Consider the following 25,974-nt stretch of genomic DNA (forward strand, 5'->3'; position numbering starts at 1 on the left):
ATAATAAATAAATAAACATTATAGGCACAAATTCAAATGTAGTTTTAGAAATTGTTTCTGAAAAATATGGTGTTATTGTTTTGGCAAGTTTAAATTAAAACTAAAATTTAAATTAAAACTTCTATGAAACTTATTGTGTGATATTCCTTTAAAATGATGTTTTAGTGTATATTTTTTTAAGTATATTTTACTAAGCAATTTCTTACATAATTTCTTTGAGTTAGACCAAACTTTTATTTTGGTGGGTTGTAACCAGTTTCTGTGTTTTTTAATTAACTATTATTATTATCTAATAGGAAGTATAGCATATAAAGTATGCAAATACTTGACGTATAGCATACTCTACTGTGCAATAGTACTATATTTCTGTTTGAATTTCTTCAAGTTATACCAAAAGTTTATTTTGACAGGTTGTCGTAAAGACATTGCCGTTTCTGTCAGTCTGTGTATACAATGAATGAATGATGATAGTTTTATCAAATTAAATGGTGAAATCCTCTCATAGCGCGCTGGAGTGCACATGTGTAGCATACATCATGCATCAATATAGTGAAGAGCTGAAAACACCACGCGTGCTTCAGTGTGTGTGTGTGTGTGTGTGTGTGAGCACACATTCCCAGAGACGTGTATAACAACACCTTTTTTTAAAATTGTATTATTTACAAATCACAATTGTAGCTCTCGAAATTTACCTGTGGCTATAACTTTATTATGACTCTAATTTATTTTATAGTCCCAAGCATTCAGAAATCATGCAAAATGAAACTAAGCAGTTTTACTATGATAAAACCATGGTTTATTTTTGTAAGGGTTGTGATATGCACGTTTTTTTGTTGAAGAAATTATAAAGCCTGTGTCATCTAACAAAAAGGTGGCCAAAAACTAAAGATTAAGTGAATATTTGAATGAAATGTCTGGTCAGTAGCCTAAACAAGGATTTGATTGTCCTGTAAGTGTAACAGCAGCAATCACATGGCATTTGTAATAACATGTAAATAAATAGTTTATTTTGTATTTGCCTACATTATGTATTTTAACAGTGTTATCATTAACCAATCATTATTGCCTCATTATTTTTTTATATAATGCATTTTAAGCCATTTTAAAGACTATTGATGGCTGGTCTGTTTTTATAGCAACGACAACAACAACAACAACAACAAAAATATTACAGTATATTAATACTTTGTAAATTATTAGAGTTTGGGGTTCACGAATCATTTGAGTCAGTTCGGGAGTTCAAAGCGGATTCGCGAATCATTTGAGTCAGTTTGAGGATTGCAAATCATTTGAATCAGTTCGGGAGTGCGTAGTGGGATCGCGAATCATTTGAGTCAGTTATGGGGATCGCAAATCATTTGAGTCAGTTTGTGAGTTTGGAACGGGATCGCGAATCATTTGAGTCAATTCGGGAGTTCAAAGCGGGTTCGCGAATCATTTGAGTCATTTTTGGGGATGGCAAACCATTTGAATCAGTTCGGGAGTTCGGAGCTGGTTCGCGAATCATTTGAGTCAGTTCGGGAGTTCAAAGCGGGTTCACGAATCATTTGAGTCCGTTTGGGGATCGCGAATCATTTGAATCAGTTCGGGAGTTCATAGCGGGATCGCGAATCATTTGAGTCAGTTATGGGGATCGCGAATCATTTGAGTCAGTTTGGGAGTTCGGAGCGGGATCGCGAATCATTTGAGTCAGTTTGGGAGATCGGAGCGGGTTCGCAAATAATTTGAATCGGTTCGAGAGTTCGGAGCGGCTTCGCGGATCATTTGAATCAATTCGCGAGTTCGGAGGGGGTTCGCGAATCATTTGAGTCAGTTCGGGAGTTCGGAGCGGGATCGCGAATCATTTGAATCAGTTTGGGAGTTCGTAGCGGGTTCGCGAATCATTTGAGTCAGTTCGGGAGTTCAAAGCGGGTTCGCGAATCATTTGAGTCAGTTCGGGAGTTCGGAGCGGGATCACGAATCAAGAAAGATTCGCGCTTGTAAATTTTCAAGTTGGCCATAACCTTTAATTCGTTGCTGTCAACTGTCTGTCAACGGTAGATCCGCCCCTGTGTAAATAGAAAGCTGAGTCTGTAGGTTAACTCAATCATCAACGCTAATCTGCGTTTATTAGCCAGCTCCTTTCAAAACAGTGCTGCTTTGTGGCCATCTGGTGTTCAAATTATGAATATTTAGCACCTAACAAACAACAAATATGATCTTCATGAACTTAACACCAGACCCCAGTCCATGCACAGAGAAACATAAGCAGTATGGCCTGTTTTGCTAAAGGTGACAATATAAGTAAATTTCCAATTTATCACCAAAATAAATAAATAATAAATGTTAAAAAGGCTATTGTAATGTGGGGTTTGTTTCTGTTTTGGGGTTTTGTTTCATGTTCATGTTTTTATGTATTTTATTTAGTTATTTTTTATGTCATGCTTCCCTTGCCCTCTTGTCTTCATACGATTGGTTGCTCTTGTTCATTGTGTCATGTTCTGATTAGTTTGTCTTGTCATTTATCAGTTCTGTTTACTAGTCATGTGCCTTGCTCCCCATTGGTTTGTTCATGTCATGTGTCCATCTTTGTCTGTTATAAGTAGTCAGGTCTTTGCCCTTGTGCCTTTGTCGTGTATTAACGTTGTAACCTGATGTCGGTGAGTCTGGTCTGTTCATGCCACGTCGAGTCTGTTCAAGTCAAGTCTGTTCCTCGTCAAGTATTTGTTTATTGTTTGGATTATGTCTGGATGTTTGGATTATCACCTTTGTAAATAAACTGCCCTTGGGTTCATCTACGCTCGATATATGCAATTGTTACCTTATTATCTACTTATAATATAATTATTATAATTTCAAAACACACACAGAGAGAGAGATAGAGAGAGAGAGAGAGAGAGAGAGAGAGAGAGAGACAGACAGACAGACAGACAGACAGACAGACAGACATTTCTACTTAAGAATTTAAAGGACTGCTCCAATGATAATGAATAAAACAAAATTGATCCGAACTTCAGTTTTATAAAGCAATTTTTATTTTTAACATATAGTATATTAAAGTAATATATTAAATCAGCCATCAATTTCAAAAGAAAAACACTTAAGCTAATTACATTTTTTTTTACACATCTCTATCACCTGAGAATGCATGGGAATAATATGTACAGGATGATTTCTGCCAAACAAATTTCCATTAATAATGAAAATGACATGAACTACTTTAATTTTACGCATAGCTTATATATACCTCTTCCCCGGGCACCGCAGCATAAATGGCTGCCTTCTGCTCTGGGTGTGTGTTTATGGTGTGTGTGAGTTCACTGCTGTGTGTGTGCATTTTGGATGGGTTAAATGCAGAGCATGAATTTGGAGTATATTGGTCACCATACTTTGCTGTATGTCACGCCATTCACTTTAGTTCTTTTTGCATAAAACTTTCAATGATTTCAATTTAAATATTTCCTTTCTAAACTATAGTATTAAATGGTATATTTAGAACAGAAAAGGTCAAAGAAAAATAATTTGACAATCATTTAAAAACATATTTTATCACTAATAATGATGTTTAAACAATGGATGATACTACAAATACAAATACAAATACTTCCTTAAAACAATCTACTTTTACTATAAATCTTTGATGTAATTTGAACCTATTTGAAAGTTGAAATAGATAAATAGAATATTACTGCTTATTACATAGATTATTTGAACTTGCTCTCGGTTTTCTCTCCTGATGAAACACTTCTCCATCTTCCCCCTTTCTCCAGCTTAATTTTCTGTCACTTTCCAGCCCCATGCTCTTCAGCTTTTTGCTTATCTAGACCAGCAAGAAAGAATCAAAACCTAATAACTGCAACAATGTGAAATGAGCTATAGGGTGTTGTGGATGTTTGCCAGGGAACAGTCATTCATTCAGAATTTGACAATGAAACTGAACTCAGAGTTTAAGAGGGATACAAACCTCATTCAGAATTGCCCACTGTAGTGAAGGATCACCCAGTGTGCATTTTCCATTACAGGACAGTTTCACTCTGACAACCTGTTTTTTAATTAGCTTGTCATCTAGAGAAATACAGAGTTAAAATCATCATCAACACAAAATAAATGAAAACATATCACAGTTGTTTTAAAGCCTGTTTCAAATCTCTTGTTTGAATGGAAACTCACCTCCATAGCAGATAAAAGGCTGCTTTAGATTACAACTATATTGAGCCCATTTCCTTTCCATAGTTGCTGACATGCCAGCACAGTTACTAGACACTAAATTCAGTAATGGTTGATCTGCTGCCCAGTATCTAAAGAAGTAGCCCCACTGATTCGACCACAGCCAAGAATCCAGAAACAGACCGATCCAGAGTGACGATTCAATAGGGAGCAGATTCTGCTGCTCTGGGCTGCTGATACTCGCCAGATCAGTGTGTTGTTGTCTGCAGTAACTCTGAGCATCTCTCCATGTCATAGCAGTCTTATTAATAATAAAACCAGTGCTATCTGTTCAGAAACACAAGATAAGGACCAGCCCTCAGTCAAGAATCAGCTAAAGTGGAAAAATAAACTCAAACTAAGAGGACTCACCATTGAAACATACAAATGGGAGAACAGTGCTGCAGCTCTCATCATACCAGCTTCCATTAAAACTCCTCACACACTCCCCATCACCACTCGGTTCTCCTGGATGCCACATACTGTACTGGGAGATTGCACCATCTCCCATAGACCAGACCCAGCGTTTCACTCCCACAGCACGGAGACCTATCCATACTGAACCACTGTATCCAGGATCCACTGTAGACACCAGCCTTCTCACATCATTCATGGTCATAACAGTGGCCAGATCAGTGAATCTCGCTCTGCAGTAACTCTGAGCGTCAAGCCATGTCATAGATTGGTTCATAAACTGGTACATTGGTATTGAAGGCCTGGGCACTTTAGGAAGAAAATAAAAAGATTGTAAAGCTCATAGATGCTTAAAGGTATAAATATCATAGACATATAGTCATGATTAAAGTCTTTAAAGCAGAAATAATATTGCCCTTAATCAAATTGTTTTAACATTTTAGTGAACAATTTATAAGATGAAAGGCAATTAAATTATATGGGAAAATATGTAAAGGTATAACAGTAGACTGGAAATATGAAGGACCAACACACTGTTGCTTTTCGAAAAACTGGTGGTGACACTGTATTCATGCTTTCATTCACAATATGCCTTCATACTTTTCATATACTTCTGTCAAATAAAATGGATACATATAAAATTGTCAACTCAGAAAATAGTTACGTTTTCTCATGAGATCCGGTTGTTATAAACTCAGTCACAGCTTTGTTGATTTTAAAAGGAGCATCATTTGCTCACTTTCTCTAGACTAATTTTTAGTCTATATGTTTGATGGCTGTCAATCAGCACATTGTTATGGTGGAAATCACAGTCACTGTTATGAATATAGTGATGCACAACCTAAATGGTAGAACAGAACACTGGAGAAATAATAAGGCATTCTGTCTAACATGATAATTTATTAGATGCTCACTTCCATGGCAGATAAAAGGACTCTGTAGATCACAGCTGTATTGAGCCCATCTGCCAGAATTAGTTCTTGACATGCCAACACAGTCATCAGATCCTGAACTCATGGATGGTTGAACTGCTGCCCAGTGTCTGAAGAAGAGGATCCATTTATCAGACCATTCCCAAGAGTCCAGGAACAAACCAATCCAGATGTAATATCCAGATAAAAGGATATTATTTATCTGGTTATTTTCCACAGAGTTGCGAATGGTGGGCAGGTCTGTGTAATACTGTCTGCAGTAGCTCTGAGCATCACTCCATGTTTTAGCAGATCTTATCATGTATGTAGTGTTTCCTGTTGAGAGATGCCAAGTAAGAAAATCAGTTTGAAGCTCTTCTTTTCCGTCTTCAACTGTGCATTTATTATTTTACAAGAACTCACCTGTATAGCATGTAAAATACCGGAAATGGTTGCATGGCATATCATACCAAGACCCATAATAAGATGATACACAATATGCACCCTCATCTGGCTGTCCTGAAGCCCAGTTATAGTACTGAGAAGTTGTATTTTCTCCATTAGACCAACCCCAGCGTTTCTGTGTCCCCCTCTTCAGTCCAATCCACACTGATCCACTGTATCCAGCATCCACTATATTTATCATCTTGTTCACATCAACCATACTGTCTACAGTAGCCAGATCAGTGTACTTCGATCTGCAGTAACTCTGAGCCTCTGGCCACGACATACTCACATTTATATAGTGATACTCTCGATAAATAGCAGAACTGCTCCAGAAGATTCCTGTTAAAATCAACATGTTAAAAATCTTTATGTGAACAAATTATGATACATACAGATTACAAACTAGATGAGTAATGTTTGTAGATAAAGTTTAAGTTGGCTTGAAAATGCCTAGCCAGAAAGTTTGGGGTAGTTTTATAAGATTGCAGTCAGAATTTTTTCCAATTGAAGTAGTTTGAAAATTAAAATAGGTTAAAAGATTACAGATAAAGATTAAAGTCTGATGTTTTCAAGGCAGAAAAATGGATAGGTGTAAAAGTTATTGTTAGGGTACCTGCAGTGGTTGCAAGGCTGTTTCTAGCATGACTAGCAACGTTTTGCTAATATGTTTTAGCTTGATTAGCATGTAACTAGAATGTTGCTAACATTATTAGCATGTGGCTAGCATGATTAGCAAGTTAATAGCGTGTTACTAGAATGTTGTTAACAATTGGCAAGTCACTAACATGTTGCTAGCGTCATTCTATCATTATTTTTTTGGTATACGCACGGTGTTAGCATGATTAGCACATTATTAGCATGTTTCTAACATGATTAGCATGTTACTTTCATGTTTTGTAATCATGATTAATAATATTACAAGCATGATTCTAGCATTAGTAGCATGTTACTATAACGGTGGCCTGATTCTAACATGTTTAAAAAGTATCTAGCATTTTTCTAGCATGATTAGAAAGTTACTAGCATGTTGTTAACATGATTATAGCATGATTAGCAAGGTACTAACATGTACATGATTCTAGCATTATTAACATGTTATTAGCACGATTAGCACGATGCTGGCGTGTTTCCGACATGTTTAACAAGTCGGTAGCATTTTGTTAGGATATTTAAATGTTGCTAGCATGTTTCTAGCATGCTTAGCAAGTTTATTAGCATGTTGTTAACACGATTATAACATTATGAACATGATTACCATGATTGGCAAATTACTATCATTTTTAGCATTTCTCTAGCATGATTAGCAAAGTGACTAGCATGTTGTTAACACGATTAGCAAGCTACTTGCATTTTGTTAGCATGTTTCTAGCATGATTCTAGCATGATTAACATGTTTCTAGCATGATGCTAGCATGATTATCATGTTTACCACCTAAAACCAGCTGATTCAGTCAAAAACAGCTAAAAATCAGCTAAGACCAGTAAAAGCAGTCAATCAGCTGATTTTTGCCAAAGTCTCTTTAGGACAAGTCATGTCACTCGGCACAGCCATCTTTGAAACGCCTCTCAGGCATCCAAGTGCAGCTCCTATCTCTTTGAATGGGTAAACATAAAATTCTCAAAAATTGTTCTCTAATCTTAGGATTGAATTTCATATTTGAAATCATCAAAGAAATTTGACAACAACTGTGTCATAAATATTGTTACCTTTGCTCTAATAATGTTATAAAAATCTTATTTCTCAGGCTAGATCAGTCAGTGCACATGCGCAGTCCTACGGACACATCTCAGAGCGCTGACTGTTTCTATAGCAACCTTGATGCTTCTAAAGGCAGCTGCAGTGAGGCAATGACTTTGCCGATCAGCGATTGGCTCTTTAATTCAGAAGGTGGAGCTTCCTGCAATTGAGCGACCATATTGAGCGTTGCATTTTTCCCCATTCAAAACTATACGAGTGACATGTAATGGGTATTCTATAGTCTTTGTTTTAGTTTTGTTGTTAAGCTTTGCAATAGCAATAGACAGCTTAAATACATAATCAGTCTTATTATATAAAAGTTTTCACCCCCAGAATGAAAGTCTATGGGATTTTCATAGTCTATGGGTTATGATAGTCTGGTTTATGAAAACCGTAAGCCAGATAAGTTAGAAAAGATATAAAAACCCGAGTCAGACCAGTCTTATGGTCTGACCAGAAATTGGTTGGTTGTAGCTTTTAAAAGTCTAGGAGGAGATACATTTAAAAATTTGGTTGAAGAAGAAGTTGTTTAAATATTTCAGTAAATTGGCTTTTTTAAGACAACTTAATGATCACACCAACCTGACAGCAGAAGCAGCACAAGCAGACTCCCATCCATGACTGTTCACACAGATCCTCTCTGCTGGATTCTAATAAGAGATGATTAAACATAAGTTTTCTCTGTCACAGATCTGCAAGAAGTGACTAAGGTGCACATCGTCACTATGAAACATTTGATCGAAGGCAATTTATCCAATTTATGACTTTCAAGTTATTCCATCTACAGTATACAGTACATATGAGTCCAAGACCAGTTTCTGCATTCCCTGGGAATCAAACCCATGACTTTGGTGTTGTTGGGTCCGTGTACGTTTTCATTTCATTTCCTATTTGGAATGCAATAACGAGAAATGGAAAAATGGCTTGGTTATTCATTGATTTTGGCTCGATTTCTAATTTTATTGTGTGGTGTTTACAAATTGGTTTATCACTTCAATATTTCATTCGCACTTCTGGCTGGTGCTGAAACGCTCCTTTCATCTGATTGGTCGAATCGCTGCACTTTCAGTATGGTCTTTTCATTCTTTCAGGCAGAATAAGAGTCAGTGAGATTGTGTCTGTAACCACCGTTCACTGTTCACAGTGACCCCTTTAAATTTATTTCTAGGTTGTAGTATTGTATTAATATTCTCCCAATGGTAGGCAAAAGGCACTAGGTATGTGTGTGTGACATGAATAAATAATTGTGAAAATTAATAAAGTTAAATTTATGAAATAAATAACAAGTGCAAATTAAATATTGAAGCCATAAAACCATTTGCAAGCCCCAAATGAAAAATGAGAAATCGCGCCAAAATCAAATTTTCCGTTTGTTAAACTAATCCTAAAACTATCCTAATAGGTGATATGGGGTGCAGTCCAGTGCCCTGAACTCTAGGGGCCCCTGCCTTAAATATAGGGTTGCCGACTGTTTCGTATAATAGGCTGCAGAATCATCTATTATTTAAAGCATCAGAGAAGCATTTTGTATGAAAGATATTCGGAAATCAGTCAGTCCAATTTTTGCTGGCATACGCAGAATGACCTTCATACAAATAACAAATGAATTATTTCATTTTACAAATCATTGCTTGAATTCCGAATGTAGCCGGTCCAGTAGGGTTTAAGACCATTGACTGTATAAAAACAGGTTGCAACATGCTCCTGCATCGCAGCGAGTGGGACTTATGTTTTGATTTCTGCAAATCAGTTTAGGTGAATGCTGAGACGTGACTACTGATCATAAAACACAACATCCAGCTAGTAAACATACAATCTACCTGAGGGAAGAGGTCTTTCACTATTGTAAGTTACTGTTGTTAAACAGAGAAACAAACAGAGAAGCAAAATTAGCCTATGCATTTAATTTTTTTTTACTTCTAGCATATTATTTAACTTAGGCCTCATTTTTGAAAACCAAATTAAAGCACCAAAGGCATCCCACACTCTGTTATATTCTCTTTAAAAAAAAAAAAAACATGCATAGGCTACATGAAGAAGTGGTGAGTGACATTTAAATAATTGGTAAAACTTTAGAATAGTGGTGCAGATTAATTAATATGAACAAACAATGAACAATACATTACTGTATTTATTAATCTTTGTTAATATTAGTTAATGAAAATACAGTTATTCGTTGTTGGTTCATGTTTATTCACAGTGAATTAACTAATGTTAACCAGCACAACTTTTTATTTGAATAATGCATTAGTAAATGTTGAAATTAACATCAACTAAGAGTAATAAATGCCGTAGAAGGATTGTTCTTGCTTAGATCATGTTAACTAAAGTAGTTAACTAACATTAACTAATGGACCATTTTTCTAAAGTGTTACTAATTCATTTTATTTGCTGGGCTGTTTCTGATTTGTAAGATTATTACTCAATAATATTTTTTAATTTATGTAAATAATTTTTAGCCTACAATGGGATTATGACATGCACATTGAGTTTGATTATTTTTATTGCATGAATGCGCGTACAGTTCAGAATGTGCACGCTCTTTGGTCATTGAATATAACCGGCGAATAAAGGGGGGTGGGGGCCCTCGCTGCATTAGCGCAGGGCCCCTCAAAGGCTTAACGCGGCATTGCGTACTGTAAATATTATTGGTTCTTATGATAAATTGCATGTTTTTAAGTCTGCCTCATGAATAAATGTACATGTTACTTGTTCAGGTTAGTGACATCAAATCTTTTACGAAGTACACAGACTCTGTGTGAAACCAACTGTATAAACAATCCACCCAAAATTACACTTCTATCAACATTCAAACGTCAGTATGAGCATCAGAATAAGATGAGGTGGTTCTATGAGGTGCTATATGCTGATTTTTGCGTTGACAAGATACCAGTAATTTTCATATTCAAATAGCTTATTTTCAGTTTTGCATGTCTCATCTCATCACAAAGCATCTTGGGCAAAAAAAGAGCATCTCGAAGATAGAGCAGAATTTTTTTCTACAAAAGAACAAACATTCTCCATGCCAGTCAACTCAAATTATTATTGTTACTTTTATTTTTATTATTTACATTGTTGTTTAGAACCAATAAAACCTAGATGATAGTTTAAAATGTCAATAACATAAAGAGATAACATAAATATTCTAGATATTGGGTATATGGATGTACTCTGGAAATCAGTTTTACTTCCTGTTACCCCCCCCCCACTCCTAATGCAGTTTAAACAATTTAGTTCACAATAATAAAAATAAGAGTATAAACTGAGCAGAATATTAGAATGATATCTGAAGGATTATGTGACACTGAAGACTGGAGTAAAGGCACCTGAAAATTCAAATTTGCATTACAAGAATTAATAAAATTTGAAAATGTATTAAAATAGAAAGCCGTCATATTAATTTGTTATAATATTTCACAATATTACTGTCCTTATTGAATAAACACAGCCTTGGCGAGCATAAGAGACTTCTTTCAAAAATATAAAAAGTCTTAATTATTCAAAACCTTTGACTGTTATAAATTAAATGCTCTTAAATTCAATTACAGTCAGAAGTAAAATTGTAATTTCTTACCTCAGTTTTTATAAATCTTCTATTTTTACAGAGAAACTTTCAGCTGGTACGGTCACTTCAGAGGGTCATGGACATCTACAAGAGTGACATTGCAACACTCTCTGGTTATTTCAGATGACCCTGCCCCAAAACGGCTAGTAAAACAAAACAAACTTTCGTCTTTGGTCACTTTACATGCTTGTCTCAGTTCTTGGCTTCAACAGAATAAGCTAATGTGTGGACCAGAACTTTAGCCGTTTAGTCGAAAGAACCCCTCGCCCCTTGCCTATATGTTTAGGATGCTTTCAACTTTCACACATTAAGACAAGACATATTTATTTCTTAGATTCCTTCATAACAGTCTGGAACAGAAAGTAAGCCATTACTAAAACGTGTGACAAAGTGTCTGACCCACCTGAACACACCAACACACTTCTGTTAACATATAAACTTAAAGAACATTAATTAAAGTGCAGTTGCTTTTGCTCAAATGCAGATGTAACAGAATAAAATCATGCTAATTTTGTGACAAGACATTAGTAAATTTTCATATTCAAATAGCTCATTTTCATTTTTGGACCAATGCATCACTCCACTGGTCGAAACTGGGAAAAAGCTCTCATTTTGAAGATTTCCGAAACTGTTTGGGAGAAGTCGTGTAAAATAATACTATCGAATACCAAAACATTCTGCCACCTTTCATTTGGAAAAATATTCACAGTATGATTGCAGGTGAACTTCCTATACATTTGTTATGCCAATGATATATTATTTATATAAAGTAAAGGCATACTTGTATATCAAATTCTTCTCTGCATATTAGAACCTTAGAAATGTTTATTTTACAAAAATATTTACTTTGTAAATTTAAACTGGAGTATTAAGTGGTCAATTTAATAAAGAAATGAAAGGAAATAAATAAAAATATATTTGTAGCTAAAGTTAAATTAATTAATGTTGTTAATTATATTGTATACTACAAAGTATGTTAAATATATCTATTACATTTATTATTTTAAATTCTTCTGTGCAGTAGCTCTGAATGTCACTCCAGATTTGAAGTTTTTACCATTATGTATCCATCACTTCCTATTGAGAGACGCAAGGAAAGTATCAATTCTCAGGAGCCCTCGCTGGCCTGGAAGTGGAGACAAGAGCCCTTACTAGAGCAAGCTCTGGGGATGAAGCTGATTCTGGTGTGGATGGCGGGCTTGTGAGAGCTGGGGCTGGTGGGCTTGACAACAGGATGGTCCTCATAGCGCAGGGAGAACAACAGAAAAACAAAAGTCTACAAGAACACGCTAAAAGGGGCGACACTTACTGTTTTGGTCCTCTGTTCTTTCACAAACCACACTTGGGGAACGAAGGAGCGAGGAGACAAGGAGTGATGCAAAATCCTGTGTGTTTAATAAACACAAAGCATGGAACAACAGAAAACAGAACACAAAATGACATTTAAACTAAACGAGGACAGGAACATGACCAAATAAGGGAACCAAACATGGGCATAATGACACAAGAGGGAAAACTAGGAACACACATGTCTGACACGACCAAGAGCATTACATAATTATAATTGTTATTATTATCATCATAACATTATTATTATTTGCATTGTTGTTTAGAGGAGACCAATAAGTGTTGCAACATTGTTTGTTTCAAAAGTCTTTAACATAAAGAGGAAACATGAACATTTTTTATCTTATTTATGAATGTACTCTGGAGATCAAATTTACTTCATCTACCCCCACTTCTATTTATTTTAACATTTTAATTCACAATTATAAACATTACAGATAATATTTGAGCAGCACATTAAAACAGTGCTTTCTTCCACCCTCAATACCCATAGCTGAATGCCCTTGAGCAAGGCTGTGAACCCCCAGGTGCTGGTTATATAGCTTCCCATTGCTCTTGGGGTATGTTCACTTCTCACTGTTGTGTGTGTGCACTTGGATGGGTTAAATGCAGAGCTCTGAGTATTGGTTACCATACTTGGCAAATGTCTTGACTTTCACTTAGAGACTTATTTAAAAAAACAAACATAAAATCTTAATTATTCCAAATGTTTTAATCTATTAAGACATCATGCTGATTGCTGACATGCTGGCAGATCTGTCATTTAACATCCATTAACATTATTTTGGATTAAATTACTGTCAGACATAAAACCCTTATTCCTTAACTCAGATATTTTCTTTGTAAATCTTTTATATTTTTTACAGAAAGAATTTTAGCTGCTACCTCAGCAGGGTTATACTGTAGACAGCTCCTTTGCAACACTCTCTGGTTATTTCAGGTAACCCTATTTCAGGTATCGTGCTCCTGTGACTCAGTGGTAGAGCATTGTGTTAGCAGCGCAAATGTTTGTGGGTTCTGTTCCCAGGGAACACACGTACTGGTAAAAAATGTATTTGCCTGATTGCACTGTAAGTCACTTTGGATAAAAGTATCCACTAAATGGATAAATTTAAAGGTAAACCTAGCCCCAAAATGCCAAGTAAAACTAAACGAATGTATCTTTGGTCACTTTACATGTTCGTCTCAGTTCTTGGTTATGACAGAATAAACTCTAATGTGGACCAGTTTAGCCGTTTTATCCTAAAGAACCCCCCATCACTTGCCTATATGTTTACTAGAAGCTTAAAGCTTTCACACAATAAAACAAAACGTATTTATTTCACAGATTCATTCATAACAGTCTAGAACAGAAAGTGAACCATTACAGAAACGTGTGACACAGAGTCTGAGCCGCCTGAACACACCATCACATTTCTGGTAACATTTAAACTTAAAAACATTGCTGCATTATCCAAAAAGCTAATGCTTTTGCTCAAAGGCAGATGTTACAAGATGTGACAAGACATTAGTAAATTTTCATATTCAAACAGCTCATTTTCATTTTTGGACCATGCATCACAGGGCCGTGCAGAGACCTTTGGAAGGGCAGGTGCTCAAAGTATAAAAGGGGCACATGGAACAAGGTTTTAAATGGCGCTGTTCAAAATATCAATACAGCAATATATTGTGATGCATTCCTTGCGGATTCACGTATCGATATGGATGGTTATGTATTGATACAGCAGCAAATGCTTTGATGCAAAGAAACAATAGAGAAGACAATTTTAAGTTTACAATAATAATAGCTCTGGCATTAGAAACTGAAATGTCTTAAATTGTCCCAACCTGATGGCTTTTTCATCTCTGTTTCAACATTAAACTATTATTTTAACCATCACTACTACTCTTGCACCTAATCAATAAGTCCACCTTAAATATTGATACAAAATATAAAAAAACTGATCCACTGGAATATAGTGATTAATATTATTATTACTGTTGTAGTTGTTATCATCTAAAATTGAACACCTTTGCAATGTAAACAAATGACAGGCTACATTTGTTATTCATCTCCTTCACACTGCACTTTGATGTCAGGTATATCATGCATTTTTTATTGACACTGATATTTTTACATTTATTTCCAGAGATATTATTGAGTTTACAGGCTAAAGTGGTCTTGCTGTTGAAAGCACTGTTGTAGAAAAAATATATATTTGCGTCACGTTTAAAATATAATTATATAATTAATTCCTGAATTGTTTTTATTTTTATAATGATAATTCAGAGAATGAGAAAACCTGAATAAGCCTAACCAGTGTTGTGATAATTATTTTTAAGGCACTCAACGTGTTAAAAAATAAATAAGTACTGTAATATAATAAAAGTTTAGTCAAATAACATAAAAAAGACCAGACCCTTCGATGCCTGTGAAACCTTTCTCCCTCAAACAGCACGCTAGTGTTACTACTACAGGCTACACACAGTAACATACTTCATGTTCTCACATCACATCGTTCTTGTAAAATAATAATAAGTAAATAAACATCAAAATCACTTCGCTGAGAATGAAACACCAGTTACTAGCTGCTGCGGTGTTGAAAATATCTTTGAGCAATTAAAAATCCGCGTGCGGCCTGAGGAATTTTCCCGGTAAGGTGAAAGGTCATCATATTGGTCATTTTATTTACTACTAAATTATTATTAATAAATTGTAATAATATGATTGGGCGTTGACAAAAGGGTATGTTATTACAAAAAAAATTCGAGGAAATTTTGCTTTGACAAAAGGGCACTTTTGGGGCAAAGGAGCAGGTGCTCAAGTGAACCGCGGTTCTTTCGGACAATTCGATCAAATAAACCAGTTGAAAAAAAAAACGGTTCACCGGTTCTTTTGCGCTCGATGTAATGTCATTAGCGATGACTGCCCTTAATTCAAGCCTTCAGTTTACCGGCGCTTATAACATAAGCACAGAATCAGTTCAGAATCAATCACCAAAAGAACCAGTTCGTTTCAGACGAGCTGTGAGTCAGTCTGCTTCACACTGAATCACACATGCGCAGTATCATCAGCTCGATGAGCGTTTCAGAACTCCTGACCTGATATTTAGATATACTATTCTTCAGTAAATATATTTGTTTGACAGGGAAGCTGTGCGCAAACAGGAATATACATTATTAAAAAAAAAAAGCACCCCAGAAAAAAGGGCACTTTCTCTCCAGGAATAAAAAGGGCAGGTGCTCAAGCCCCCTTTGATGTCTATGTATGCACATGCCTGATGCATCACTCCACTGGTCGAAACTGGGAAAAAGCTCATTTGGAAGATATTAGTGATATAAACTAATACTATCGAATACCCAAAAATTCTGCCACCTTTCAATAGGAAAAATATTCACAGTATGTTTGCAGCTGAGTTTCCTATTTATTTATTTAATAATAATAATAATAATTTATTCCTCTCTGCATACTAGAACCTCACTGCTGTTACCAGTTACCACTGGTTCACATTTAAAAATATGTAGCAAAAATAGCAGAGGGCTTATTGAAAAAGCAAATTCGTTCTCTGCCAGCAGCAGGTTGCTCAAGTTTATTCTGTAAAATCAGCCTATAAGTTTAATCTACATACCAGTCTATATTGCAATTCTTGTCTTTCTGTCCCAAATTTAAGACCTCTTAATAATTAAGACTCTCTGTATCATTTTAGAGTTTACATGGCCTTAAATTTACCTTTTGTTGCCAATGCATTTTACCTTTGAAATTTGAGGCAAGTGCAACTCTGTCGTCCCTACTGTTCGTGCGCAGTGATGTGATGACGATTCACATAGCTTAATAGATTTCCAAACATATAAGTATCCCCTTGAACTTGTAAAAAATATAATCTGTTTACCATCTTGACTGGAAAATGCTGTTTTCATGGTCAGTTTTTCATTTATTAATTGCACTTAACACTGAAATGAATACAGGGAGCGGCTGGAAACTAGCAACCTCTCCTGGTTGGAGATAGAATGAACATTATAAACTAAAATCAGAACATCCAGATGGCCAGTCTTGCAGTTGAGGAACCCTGTTGTACAGTTTATATAAATCCACTTGGGGTTCAGAGTTGTGTGTTGTTTTTAATTTATTTCCATTCTTTTACTTAAATAAATTTTTTCAATTGATATTTTTCAATTTAAAGAAATGTGACAACATGTACATCTCTTCTAATAAGTTATCTAACAAATTAGTGCCTGGGGTATATTTTTAGCAATAGCCAAAAAAAAAAAAAAAAGAAAAAAACACTGCATGGGTCAATATTATAAATTGTGCTGGACTGTTTCGATCTGATTCAGAACATTAACTTTCCAACTCACAATCATGGTCATACACTTGATCTGGTCTGTATATCTGGTTTAAATAACATCTCCATTAGTGGTCTGGCTATTCCTATCTCTGACCACAAGCTTATTATATTTTACATTAATCTGTCCAGCCAAATGCACTGATAACATAACTATTTTAGTCATGTACATGCTGTTGATAGCAGTACATTTTCTGATTCTGTTGCATCCTCTGTTGTTCCTGAAGTTTTAAATTGTATACATGTCCATATATGGTTTATGATATCATTCTTCTATTTCTAACATCCTGGAAGGTCTGTTCCCATGTCCCACTCCTCTCCTTGGTTTTAGGCAGAGTTTCGTGCTATGAAAGCAAAAAGCAGACAACTTGAATGTCTTTTCTGGAAAATAGGTAACTGTCCATCATCTTGTCTATTCTGATTACATCATGAACTTCAAAACTGCCTTGAATGCAGCCCGCTCTTATATCTCCAGCATCATAAACAAAGCTAATAATAGGGCTAAAGCTTCATGTTTTATGTGGGGATTTTGATGACGAACCGACTGTTTCTAATTGTGAGCAAACTCAGTCTACCCAATCATTGACTTTGACTTCACTAATCCATCTCTAATTGCTGGTGTTATACAGAAATCAAATTCCTCTTCAAGCCAACTAGACCCTGCACTTACTTTTCTCCTGAAGCACTGTATCCCTGTTATTTCTGCCCCTATCTCACACCTCATAAACATGTCTTTCATTTCTTTCACTGTTCCTATTTCACTCAAGACTGCTGCTGTTACTCCTATTCTTAAAAAAAAATGATTCTGGGTGCTGTAAATCTATCCAACTATCATCCAATCTCTAACCTGCCATTTGTATCTAAAATCATGGAAAAGACTGTTGCCTCTCAGCTGCAGTGATTTCTAGATCGCAACAGTCTCTTTGATATTTTTCAGTGGTTTTCGCACACAGCACAGTACTGAAACTGCGCTAGTAAAGGTTATCAATGATCTATTACAGTACTTTCTGGCGATTCAGTTTATCAATTCTTTTATTACTTGACCTTAGCTCAGCTTTTGATACTATTTGTCATAAGACATTACTCTCTCGCCTTGCAGAAGTTGGCATCTCAGGTTCTGCATTATCCTGGTTCTCCTCATATCTCACAGATAGGCAATACTTCATCTCACTGCACAATTCCAAAGCTCCTACTGTCCTGCTCAAACAAGGACCAGCTATCGGACCATTATTATTCATCCTTTATATTCAGCCTCTTGGCCAAATAATTTGTCGTCATGGTTTTAACCACTGTTATGGTGATAACATCCAGATATATACTTCTTGTCAACCAGATTCTACGATGACATCCTTATCTTCATGTGTCAGTTAGTTAAATGATTGGCTACATTCTAATTTTCTCAGTCTGAACTTGAATAAAACAAAAATTTTAATAATTGGTCTCCGATCCCTAATAAAAAAAATTAATTGATGTTTCTAGCTTTGACCTTGATGCTATTTCTAGTTTTCCATTGGCTACTGTTAGAAGCTTATGTGCCACTCTAAATTAAATTAAAAATTAAGTTAATGCATTTAGCAGACGCTTTTATCCAAAGCTACTTACATTGCATTTAAGCTTACAATTTTCTCCTAACATGTGTTCCCTGGGATTTGAAGCCCCAACCTTGTGCTTGCTAATGCAATGCTCTACCACTTGAGCTACAGGAACACTCTAGACCCATCACCAACCTTGGGTGACCACATTAGCAAACTCTCCAAAGCTCCTTTTTTTAAACTACGTTGAAGTGCACAACTTCATCATTTTCTGAGTAGAAAAGATGAGGAATCATTAGTGCATGCATTTATTACCACTCGCCTAGACTATTGTAACACTCTTTTCTCATGCTTACCAGCCCACTCCATTGTTCGTCTGCAGTACATTCAAAATTCTGCTGCCAGATTATTAACTTACACTTACGTGCCGTAAAACCCTTGTTTTATTTAATCTTCACTGGTTGCCTGTATCTATTCCTGTGCAATACAAAATTCTTCTGCTCACCTTTAAGGCACTTAAAGGTCTTGCTCCCTCCTATCTTTTCGACTGTGACAAGTGGGGCTTGAAAGCCGTGGGAATGGAGCGAGGCAGGTGGAGTGATTGGAAATGAGTGACACCTGCTCGACCCACCGGTCTCGAGTTCCACGGAGGAGATCGGAAGGATACAAAAGAGGAGCGAGGAAGTGAAGGACGAGAGAGGACCAGGCCTTGGTTTTAGTTTGTGTTTGGTTTTTATTTGTGTTGTGTGTTTATTTTCTAATTAAAGTATTGATTGTCTGCCGGTTCCCACCTCCTTCTTCCTGATGATTATAAAGATTGTAAAGCGTTACACCGACCTACTATCTTCTTATATATCTTCTCGCACTCTCCGATCTTCTAATTCTGAACTTCTTTCTGTACCAAGGTTCCGGCTATCTTCAATGGGTGGCAGGTCCTTTTCCAGGACCTGACCTGAACTATTGCGCCCGAACTTTGGAATTCACTTCCCCTGGCACTCAGAACAGTCACCTCTTTTAGTGAATTCAAGTCAAAACTAATTTGTTTAATCAACACTATCACTAATTTACATGTGTATTTGTTCATTTTGTTTTCCATTTTTATGTCTTCACTACAACTGTATTATTTGCATTGGGCAAATGTCCAATGAAATTGTTCCGTGTTATCAATTTTTGTTGCTTTGGTGTACAATGTTCAGCGTCCCTGAGCTTGGGAAAGGCGCTGTATAAATTAACCTCATTACTTATTATTTAAATACCTGTGTGTGGTAAAATGGAAGCTCTGCGCCTGATCGAAAAACATTTTTGTCTTACTTGGATAAGGAAGTATGGACTGATATGGGAAATGAGCTTAAGAAGGCACACGAGAGTTTGGAAATATATTTCCACGACTGCCGACATTTGGAGGCATAAAAGTTTTCTTGGAATTACAGAACATTGGATTGATCCATCTACTTTTGTATGTGGGAATGCAGCATTAGCTTGTAAAAGAGTTAGATGGATAGGCAACAGGTCCAATTTTATCAAAGCTTTTAAAATGATAGAACAATCAGATTCTGATGAGGAGTCAGAGGACGATGAAGAGGTGACATTTACTGATGTTGAGCAGGCTCTCTCCACAGATTCTGATAGACAGTTTTCTCCCCCGCCACACATAAGGTGTGCATCACACACACTGAACCTCATTTTTCACCATGTTAAGAAATGGCTTGAAGCAAATTAGTCCAAAGTCATCTACAGAGATGTTGTTTCAAAGTGTTCTGCTCTATTGACAAAAGCAAACCGTTCTTCTGTGGCTTCTGAGTTTTAAAAAAAAGAGAATTAAAAAAAAATTAAATTAAAATAAAAAACCTCATAGTGCCTACTTCACAATGGAATTCATTTCATGATGCCCTGTCCAGGATCAATGACATTCCAGTTGCTGAGTTAAATACTGTTTGCACTCATTTTTGAAAAAAATGCTACACAGATCGGGAGTAGGCTATCTGTTCCCAAAGGAATATTGTATTGTGTCGAAGACACTGACTATAGCACTAGACATATTGCAAGGAGAATATAACCTCTATCTACTTCTTCTAACTCTGGAGATTCTAATGTCCAGGACACTGGCACTGTGGAGTTTAGGATGACTGCATCTCTCCCTGATGTCATTGTTCAGGTAATCTAATGTTTACACAGATTGCTACATTTTTGGTATACATGGCTTAAATAAATGTTAAATTATCTATCATACGCTTGTATAATGTGAAGGTTCTGATGTTTATTATTTTCTCTTCCTCGTAGACAATATTTGCCTCTCTGATGGAGAAGGGTCACAGAATGAAAAACAAACACAGATCAAAGTCTGACAATATGCATATAGTACAGCTCAAAATCTTCTATGCATGTACTAGAACAGAATTATGGTTTAAAAAAAATCACAGTGAATTTAAACTACAGTACTTAAAAGAAAATTTAATCAGTGGAATTGAAGGAAAATAATGGAATTAAATTGGTTAAAAGAAAAATAGCATATAATCTTTTAAGAATGCATATATTTGTATCTAAAGTTACAGATTCATCAGTATTGTATTGTATCATTAATATCATATTATTGTAATACTACTACTACAATATGGAGTGAGTTTTGGTTCTTTATTACATGCGAGAAAATAAAAGATCTGAGAGAAAAAAAAAAGTTTGAGAGAAAAAGTTATCACACTGATAGCAAAAAAACATTTCATGAGAGAAAAAAGAATATTTGAGAGAAAAAGTTTTCATGCCAATAGCAAAAAATAATAATATTCAAGACTAAAAAAAGTTTTGAGAGAAAGTATTTTCTCATAGAACATAAAAAAATATACATTTGAAATTTTTAAAATTATTTCTGAGAAAAAAAATCTCTCTCAAAATACTTTGAAAAAAACTCTCAAATATATATGTTTTGCTATCAGTGTGAAAATATTTTCTCTAAAAAAAAAAGTGTTTCTCTCGAAACGCTTTTCTTTGCTCTTGATGCAATTTCTTGCTCTCGTGTCAGGATTTTGCTTTCACTGTGAGAATTGTGTCATGGGCGGGGCCACGTTCCTATTGGCCAGTCGGGTGAGCATCGTCTTGTCTTGGGAGTCGAACTGAATCATTACACCATTGTTCGGTTCACCTGCATAGATGCAACCTCTGCCTTATGGCTAGTTAAGTTGAGCACGGACACTCCAATGTTTGGGTAAGATGATGACACACAGCTGGCTGAGCAAGTTCAGTATCACTGAAGATTAAACATTAAGAAATAGCACTCATATTCATGAATGAATGTGTATTATATTATTTGCTTGCTAATCGCTAGTAAAGCTAACCAGCCATCATGCTAGGTAAACTTGCAAACTCACCTGTTTTATACTATGTTTAAATCAAATGCCAAATTAATGTTTTGATTTAGATTTCACGCCTTATTTAGTGAGTAGTGAGCTAGTTTCTACCTTTGCACTTGCTAGCCTCAAAGCACCTGAAGAGTAACTGCTTGTTCTTACAACCTCCCGCACAACTTTCAACTAACGTTAGTATGCATGGAAGGTGGCAACCCTACAACTAGCTAACGTTAGACAGTGATTGACATACCGTTTGAAAGATTTAAAAGAAAAAATAATTACCATGACAGTACAGGCACAAACATATTTGTGGGTTGCTAATGTAAGAGTTAGTCCTAGACCTGCAATTTACCTTGTCAGCTCTAGACCTCGGCTAGATGGTAAAAAATATTTAGAATAAGCCCCGTGTAGCTGAGTTTGCGAGCTATACATGCAGTGTAGCTAAACATGTGCAACAACCATACAAAGACTATTTTAAACAAAACTAGGTGGGACACTTTCAAACGGTATATCAATCACTGCTCACTACTCACTAAATAAGGCGTGAAACTATCTAAATCAAAACATTAATTTGGCATTTGATTTAAACATAGTATAAACCAGGTGAGTTTGCAAGTTTACCTAGCATGATGGCTGGTTAGCTTTACTAGCAATTAGCAAGCAAATAATATAATACACATTCATTAATATGAGTGCTATTTTTTAATGTTTAATCTTCAGTGATACTGAACTTGCTCAGCCAGCTGTGTGTCATCATCTTACCCAAACATTGGAGTGTCTGTGCTCAACTTAACTAGCCATAAGGCAGAGGCGGCATCTATGCAGGTGAACCGAACAATGGTGTAATGATTCAGTTCGACTCCCAAGACAAGACGATGCTAATCCGACTGGCCAATAGGAACGTGGCCCCGCCCATGACACAATTCTCACAGTGAAAGCAAAATCCTGACACGAGAGCAAGAAATTGCATCAAGAGCAAAGAAAAGCGTTTCGAGAGAAACACTTTTTTTTTTGAGAAAATATTTTCACACTGATAGCAAAAAATATATATTTGAGAGTTTTTTTCAAACTATTTTGAGAGAGATTTTTTTTCTCAGAAATAATTTTTAAAATTTCAAATGTATATTTTTTTATGTTCTATGAGAAAATACTTTCTCTCAAAACTTTTTTTAGTCTCAAATATTATTATTTTTTGCTATTGGCATGAAAACTTTTTCTCTCAAATATTCTTTTTTCTCTCATGAAATGTTTTTTTGCTATCAGTGTGATAACTTTTTCTCTCAAACTTTTTTTTTTCTCTCAGATCTTTTATTTTCTCGCATGTAATAAAGACACATTTCTAACTCCATACTACTACTACTACAGTTGCTAAAACAGCATTGCTTGATATTTCTTTAAACTGTGTTTAGGTTATAAAAATATGTCACATAAGCCTATTACATTTATTATCTAAATTCACCACATGGTTATTTTCCTGATAAAACACCTCTCCACCTTCCCCCTTTCTCCAGCTTATTTTGCTCTCACTTTCCAACCTCATGTTCTTCAGCTTTTCACTTATCTGGAAGACCAGCAAGAAAGAATCAAATCAAATCTGACAAATCATGTCACATACATAGGCTTCATATCATCTTTAGCCCCAAATAATAAACAAAACCAGCAATAATAATGATGATACTGATGAAATGATTAGTGCTTGTTGGGTTTAAGGTAATTTAATACATTCTTCTTCAGCCGTTTCACTGATGTGCATAAACTTGGCAAATTGTTGTTGCACCAGAATTTGATACTAAATACTGTTTAAGACAGATACAAACCTCATTCAGAATAGCCGTCTGTAGTGAAGGATCATTCAACATGCATTTTCCATCACAGGTCACTTTCAGTCTCACAATTTGTTTTCTCTTGTCATCTAGAGAAATACATGAAGTCATGCTCAAAATGAAGGAAAATGTCTGTGATCTTCAAACCTCTTGTTTGAATCATTTAATTCTGTTAACTGGGGGAAACTCACCTCCATAGCAGACAAAAGGCTGCTGTAGATCACAGCTCTGTTGAAACCATTTGCCAGAATCGGTTGTTGACATGCCAACACAATTATCAAAACTCATGGATGGCTGGTTTGCTGCCCAGTGTTTGAATCTCAGATCCCACTGATCAGACCATTCCCAAGAGTCCAGGAACAGACCAATCCAGATGTACCATCCAGATAAAATAATCTTATTTATCTGGTTATTTTCCTTAGAGTTGTGGATTGTGGGCAGGTCTGTGTAATGCTGTCTGCAGTAGCTCCGAGCGTCTGTCCAGATTTTAGCAGTTGATACCAAAAAGTAGGAATCATTTTCTATTGAGGGACACAAAGAAGGCATCAACTCTCAGCTCTTCTTTTTGAGTTAAACGGCACAGTTATAAATTTAAAAGAACAGGTAACTCACCATAGCAAACAAAATATCGCTTATAGCTACATAAAATATCATGCCAAACACCAGAAACAGTAGCTACACAATCTCCACCATCTGGCTGTCCCGAAGCCCAGTTATAGTACTGAGAAGATGTGTTTTCTCCATTAGACCAACCCCAGCGTTTCTGTGTCCCCCTCTTCAGTCCAATCCACACTGATCCACTGTATCCAGCATCCACTATATTTACCAGCCTGTTCACATCATCCATGCTGTCTACAGTAGCCAGATCAGTGAATCTCTCTCTGCAGTAACTCTGAGCCTCTGGCCACGACATTCTCACATTTATATAGTGATACTGACGAGAAAGAGCAGAACTGCTCCAGAAGAGCCCTGTTATAATCAACATGTTAAAACATTAATATGTGAACACATCATCATAAATACAGATTACAAATGATCACACCAACCTGACAGCAGAAGCAGCACAAACAGACTCCCGTCCATGACTGCTCACATAGATCCTCACTTTTGTATTCTGAGAGATAATCAAACACATTTCCAATATTCTGTATCACAATTTTTGAGTAGTGTGATGAATTACTTTAAAGTTTACACTGCAAACATGCAGTGGCTAGGTGTAGGCAAGTAGCCTTAACTTCAGCCGTACGTTCCTGTTTAGGCAAACATTTTTGAGACATAAACTTGCTATTCTGAGAACTGGACTTTAAAACTCACAATTGCGAGTTCATATCACACAAGAAAAAAAATAATTGAGTTTTTATCTCGCAATGCTCACTCTATTTCTCAGAATATTGAGATAAAAAAGTCGCAATAACTTTTTTTTTATTTTTTTTTCATTAGCGGAAACTGCCATAAAATGGAGCTACTGTTAACACAGCAACAGTATTAGAATAATGTAAATGTTTTAAATTTAATTAGTGTACATTTCTTGCTACAGTACATTTTCTGCCTGTTTCTCATTACGTCGTAAACATAATTAATTAAAGTAATTTATGTGAATTACATCCCTAACCATGCGGAGTACCAATGTTTAGTAATATCTTCCGAAGATTTTCTCATTTTATGCTTTTTACCCTCTTCAGTATAGTGTTGATATGCCAACTAATAAATGCACTGAGTTTGTGACACGAGCATGTGTGGAAAAAGGCTATTTCTTCACACTACAGAGAGCAGTTTACTTTTCTATCAAAAACATGTCAAATTTACTGAAAGCAACAGTCAGATTTTGCAGCATTAAACGCTGCACAGGCTGATTTTGTGTTGATTTACATGAAAGACATAAGTAGCTTTGATATTCAAATAGCTCATTCTCAAGATGTATTTGCATATTGTATCACATCAACACCTGTAACAACAGGCTCATCTCGACGATATTTTGACTCACATTGGTAAAACAGACACTACAAAAATGGCTTAAAATACTTGATCATCTTAAGTGCAGCTAAATATTTCTTGTTCCATGTAGGTCAAAATACTGGGTACAATCCAAAAAACTTTTATATTAATACACTAAAATACTATCAAGTAATGGACTCCACTAATAGAAAATATGGAGAAATGTATTGTTCAATATAATTATAATGCCATCTTCCTAACACATATTTAACCCTCACTTTTAATTTAAAATGGTAAACCTAAAAATTACAAACAATATTTTATTCTTAATTAATACAATATAAAATAGAAATAAATGTAAGATTATTCTAGGTCTGCCGAACATAAACAGAAATCAAATTATGGTAAGATGTG

At 35.7% G+C, this 25,974-nt stretch overlaps 2 protein-coding genes across 2 annotated transcripts; both read right to left on the reverse strand.

Moving 5' to 3' along the window:
• Positions 1-3,559: 3,559 nt before the first annotated feature.
• LOC127935735 (macrophage mannose receptor 1-like) lies at positions 3,560-4,903 on the reverse strand. Its single transcript, XM_052533861.1, has 4 exons — positions 4,558-4,903; positions 4,150-4,473; positions 3,944-4,044; positions 3,560-3,799 (listed from the first exon to the last, which is right to left on the reverse strand). Exons 1-4 carry the CDS (start codon positions 4,886-4,888, stop codon positions 3,665-3,667), a joined length of 891 nt encoding a protein of 296 aa, XP_052389821.1. The 5' UTR covers positions 4,889-4,903; the 3' UTR covers positions 3,560-3,664.
• Positions 4,904-5,417: 514 nt separating this feature from the next.
• On the reverse strand, positions 5,418-24,708 carry LOC128022945 (macrophage mannose receptor 1-like). Its single transcript, XM_052610632.1, has 6 exons — positions 24,672-24,708; positions 24,238-24,594; positions 23,813-24,146; positions 22,336-22,351; positions 6,015-6,261; positions 5,418-5,440 (listed from the first exon to the last, which is right to left on the reverse strand). Exons 1-6 carry the CDS (start codon positions 24,706-24,708, stop codon positions 5,418-5,420), a joined length of 1,014 nt encoding a protein of 337 aa, XP_052466592.1.
• Positions 24,709-25,974: the final 1,266 nt, after the last annotated feature.

The sequence above is a fragment of the Carassius gibelio genome, chromosome A2, assembly GCF_023724105.1.
Source record: "Carassius gibelio isolate Cgi1373 ecotype wild population from Czech Republic chromosome A2, carGib1.2-hapl.c, whole genome shotgun sequence".
Lineage (NCBI taxonomy): Eukaryota > Metazoa > Chordata > Actinopteri > Cypriniformes > Cyprinidae > Carassius > Carassius gibelio.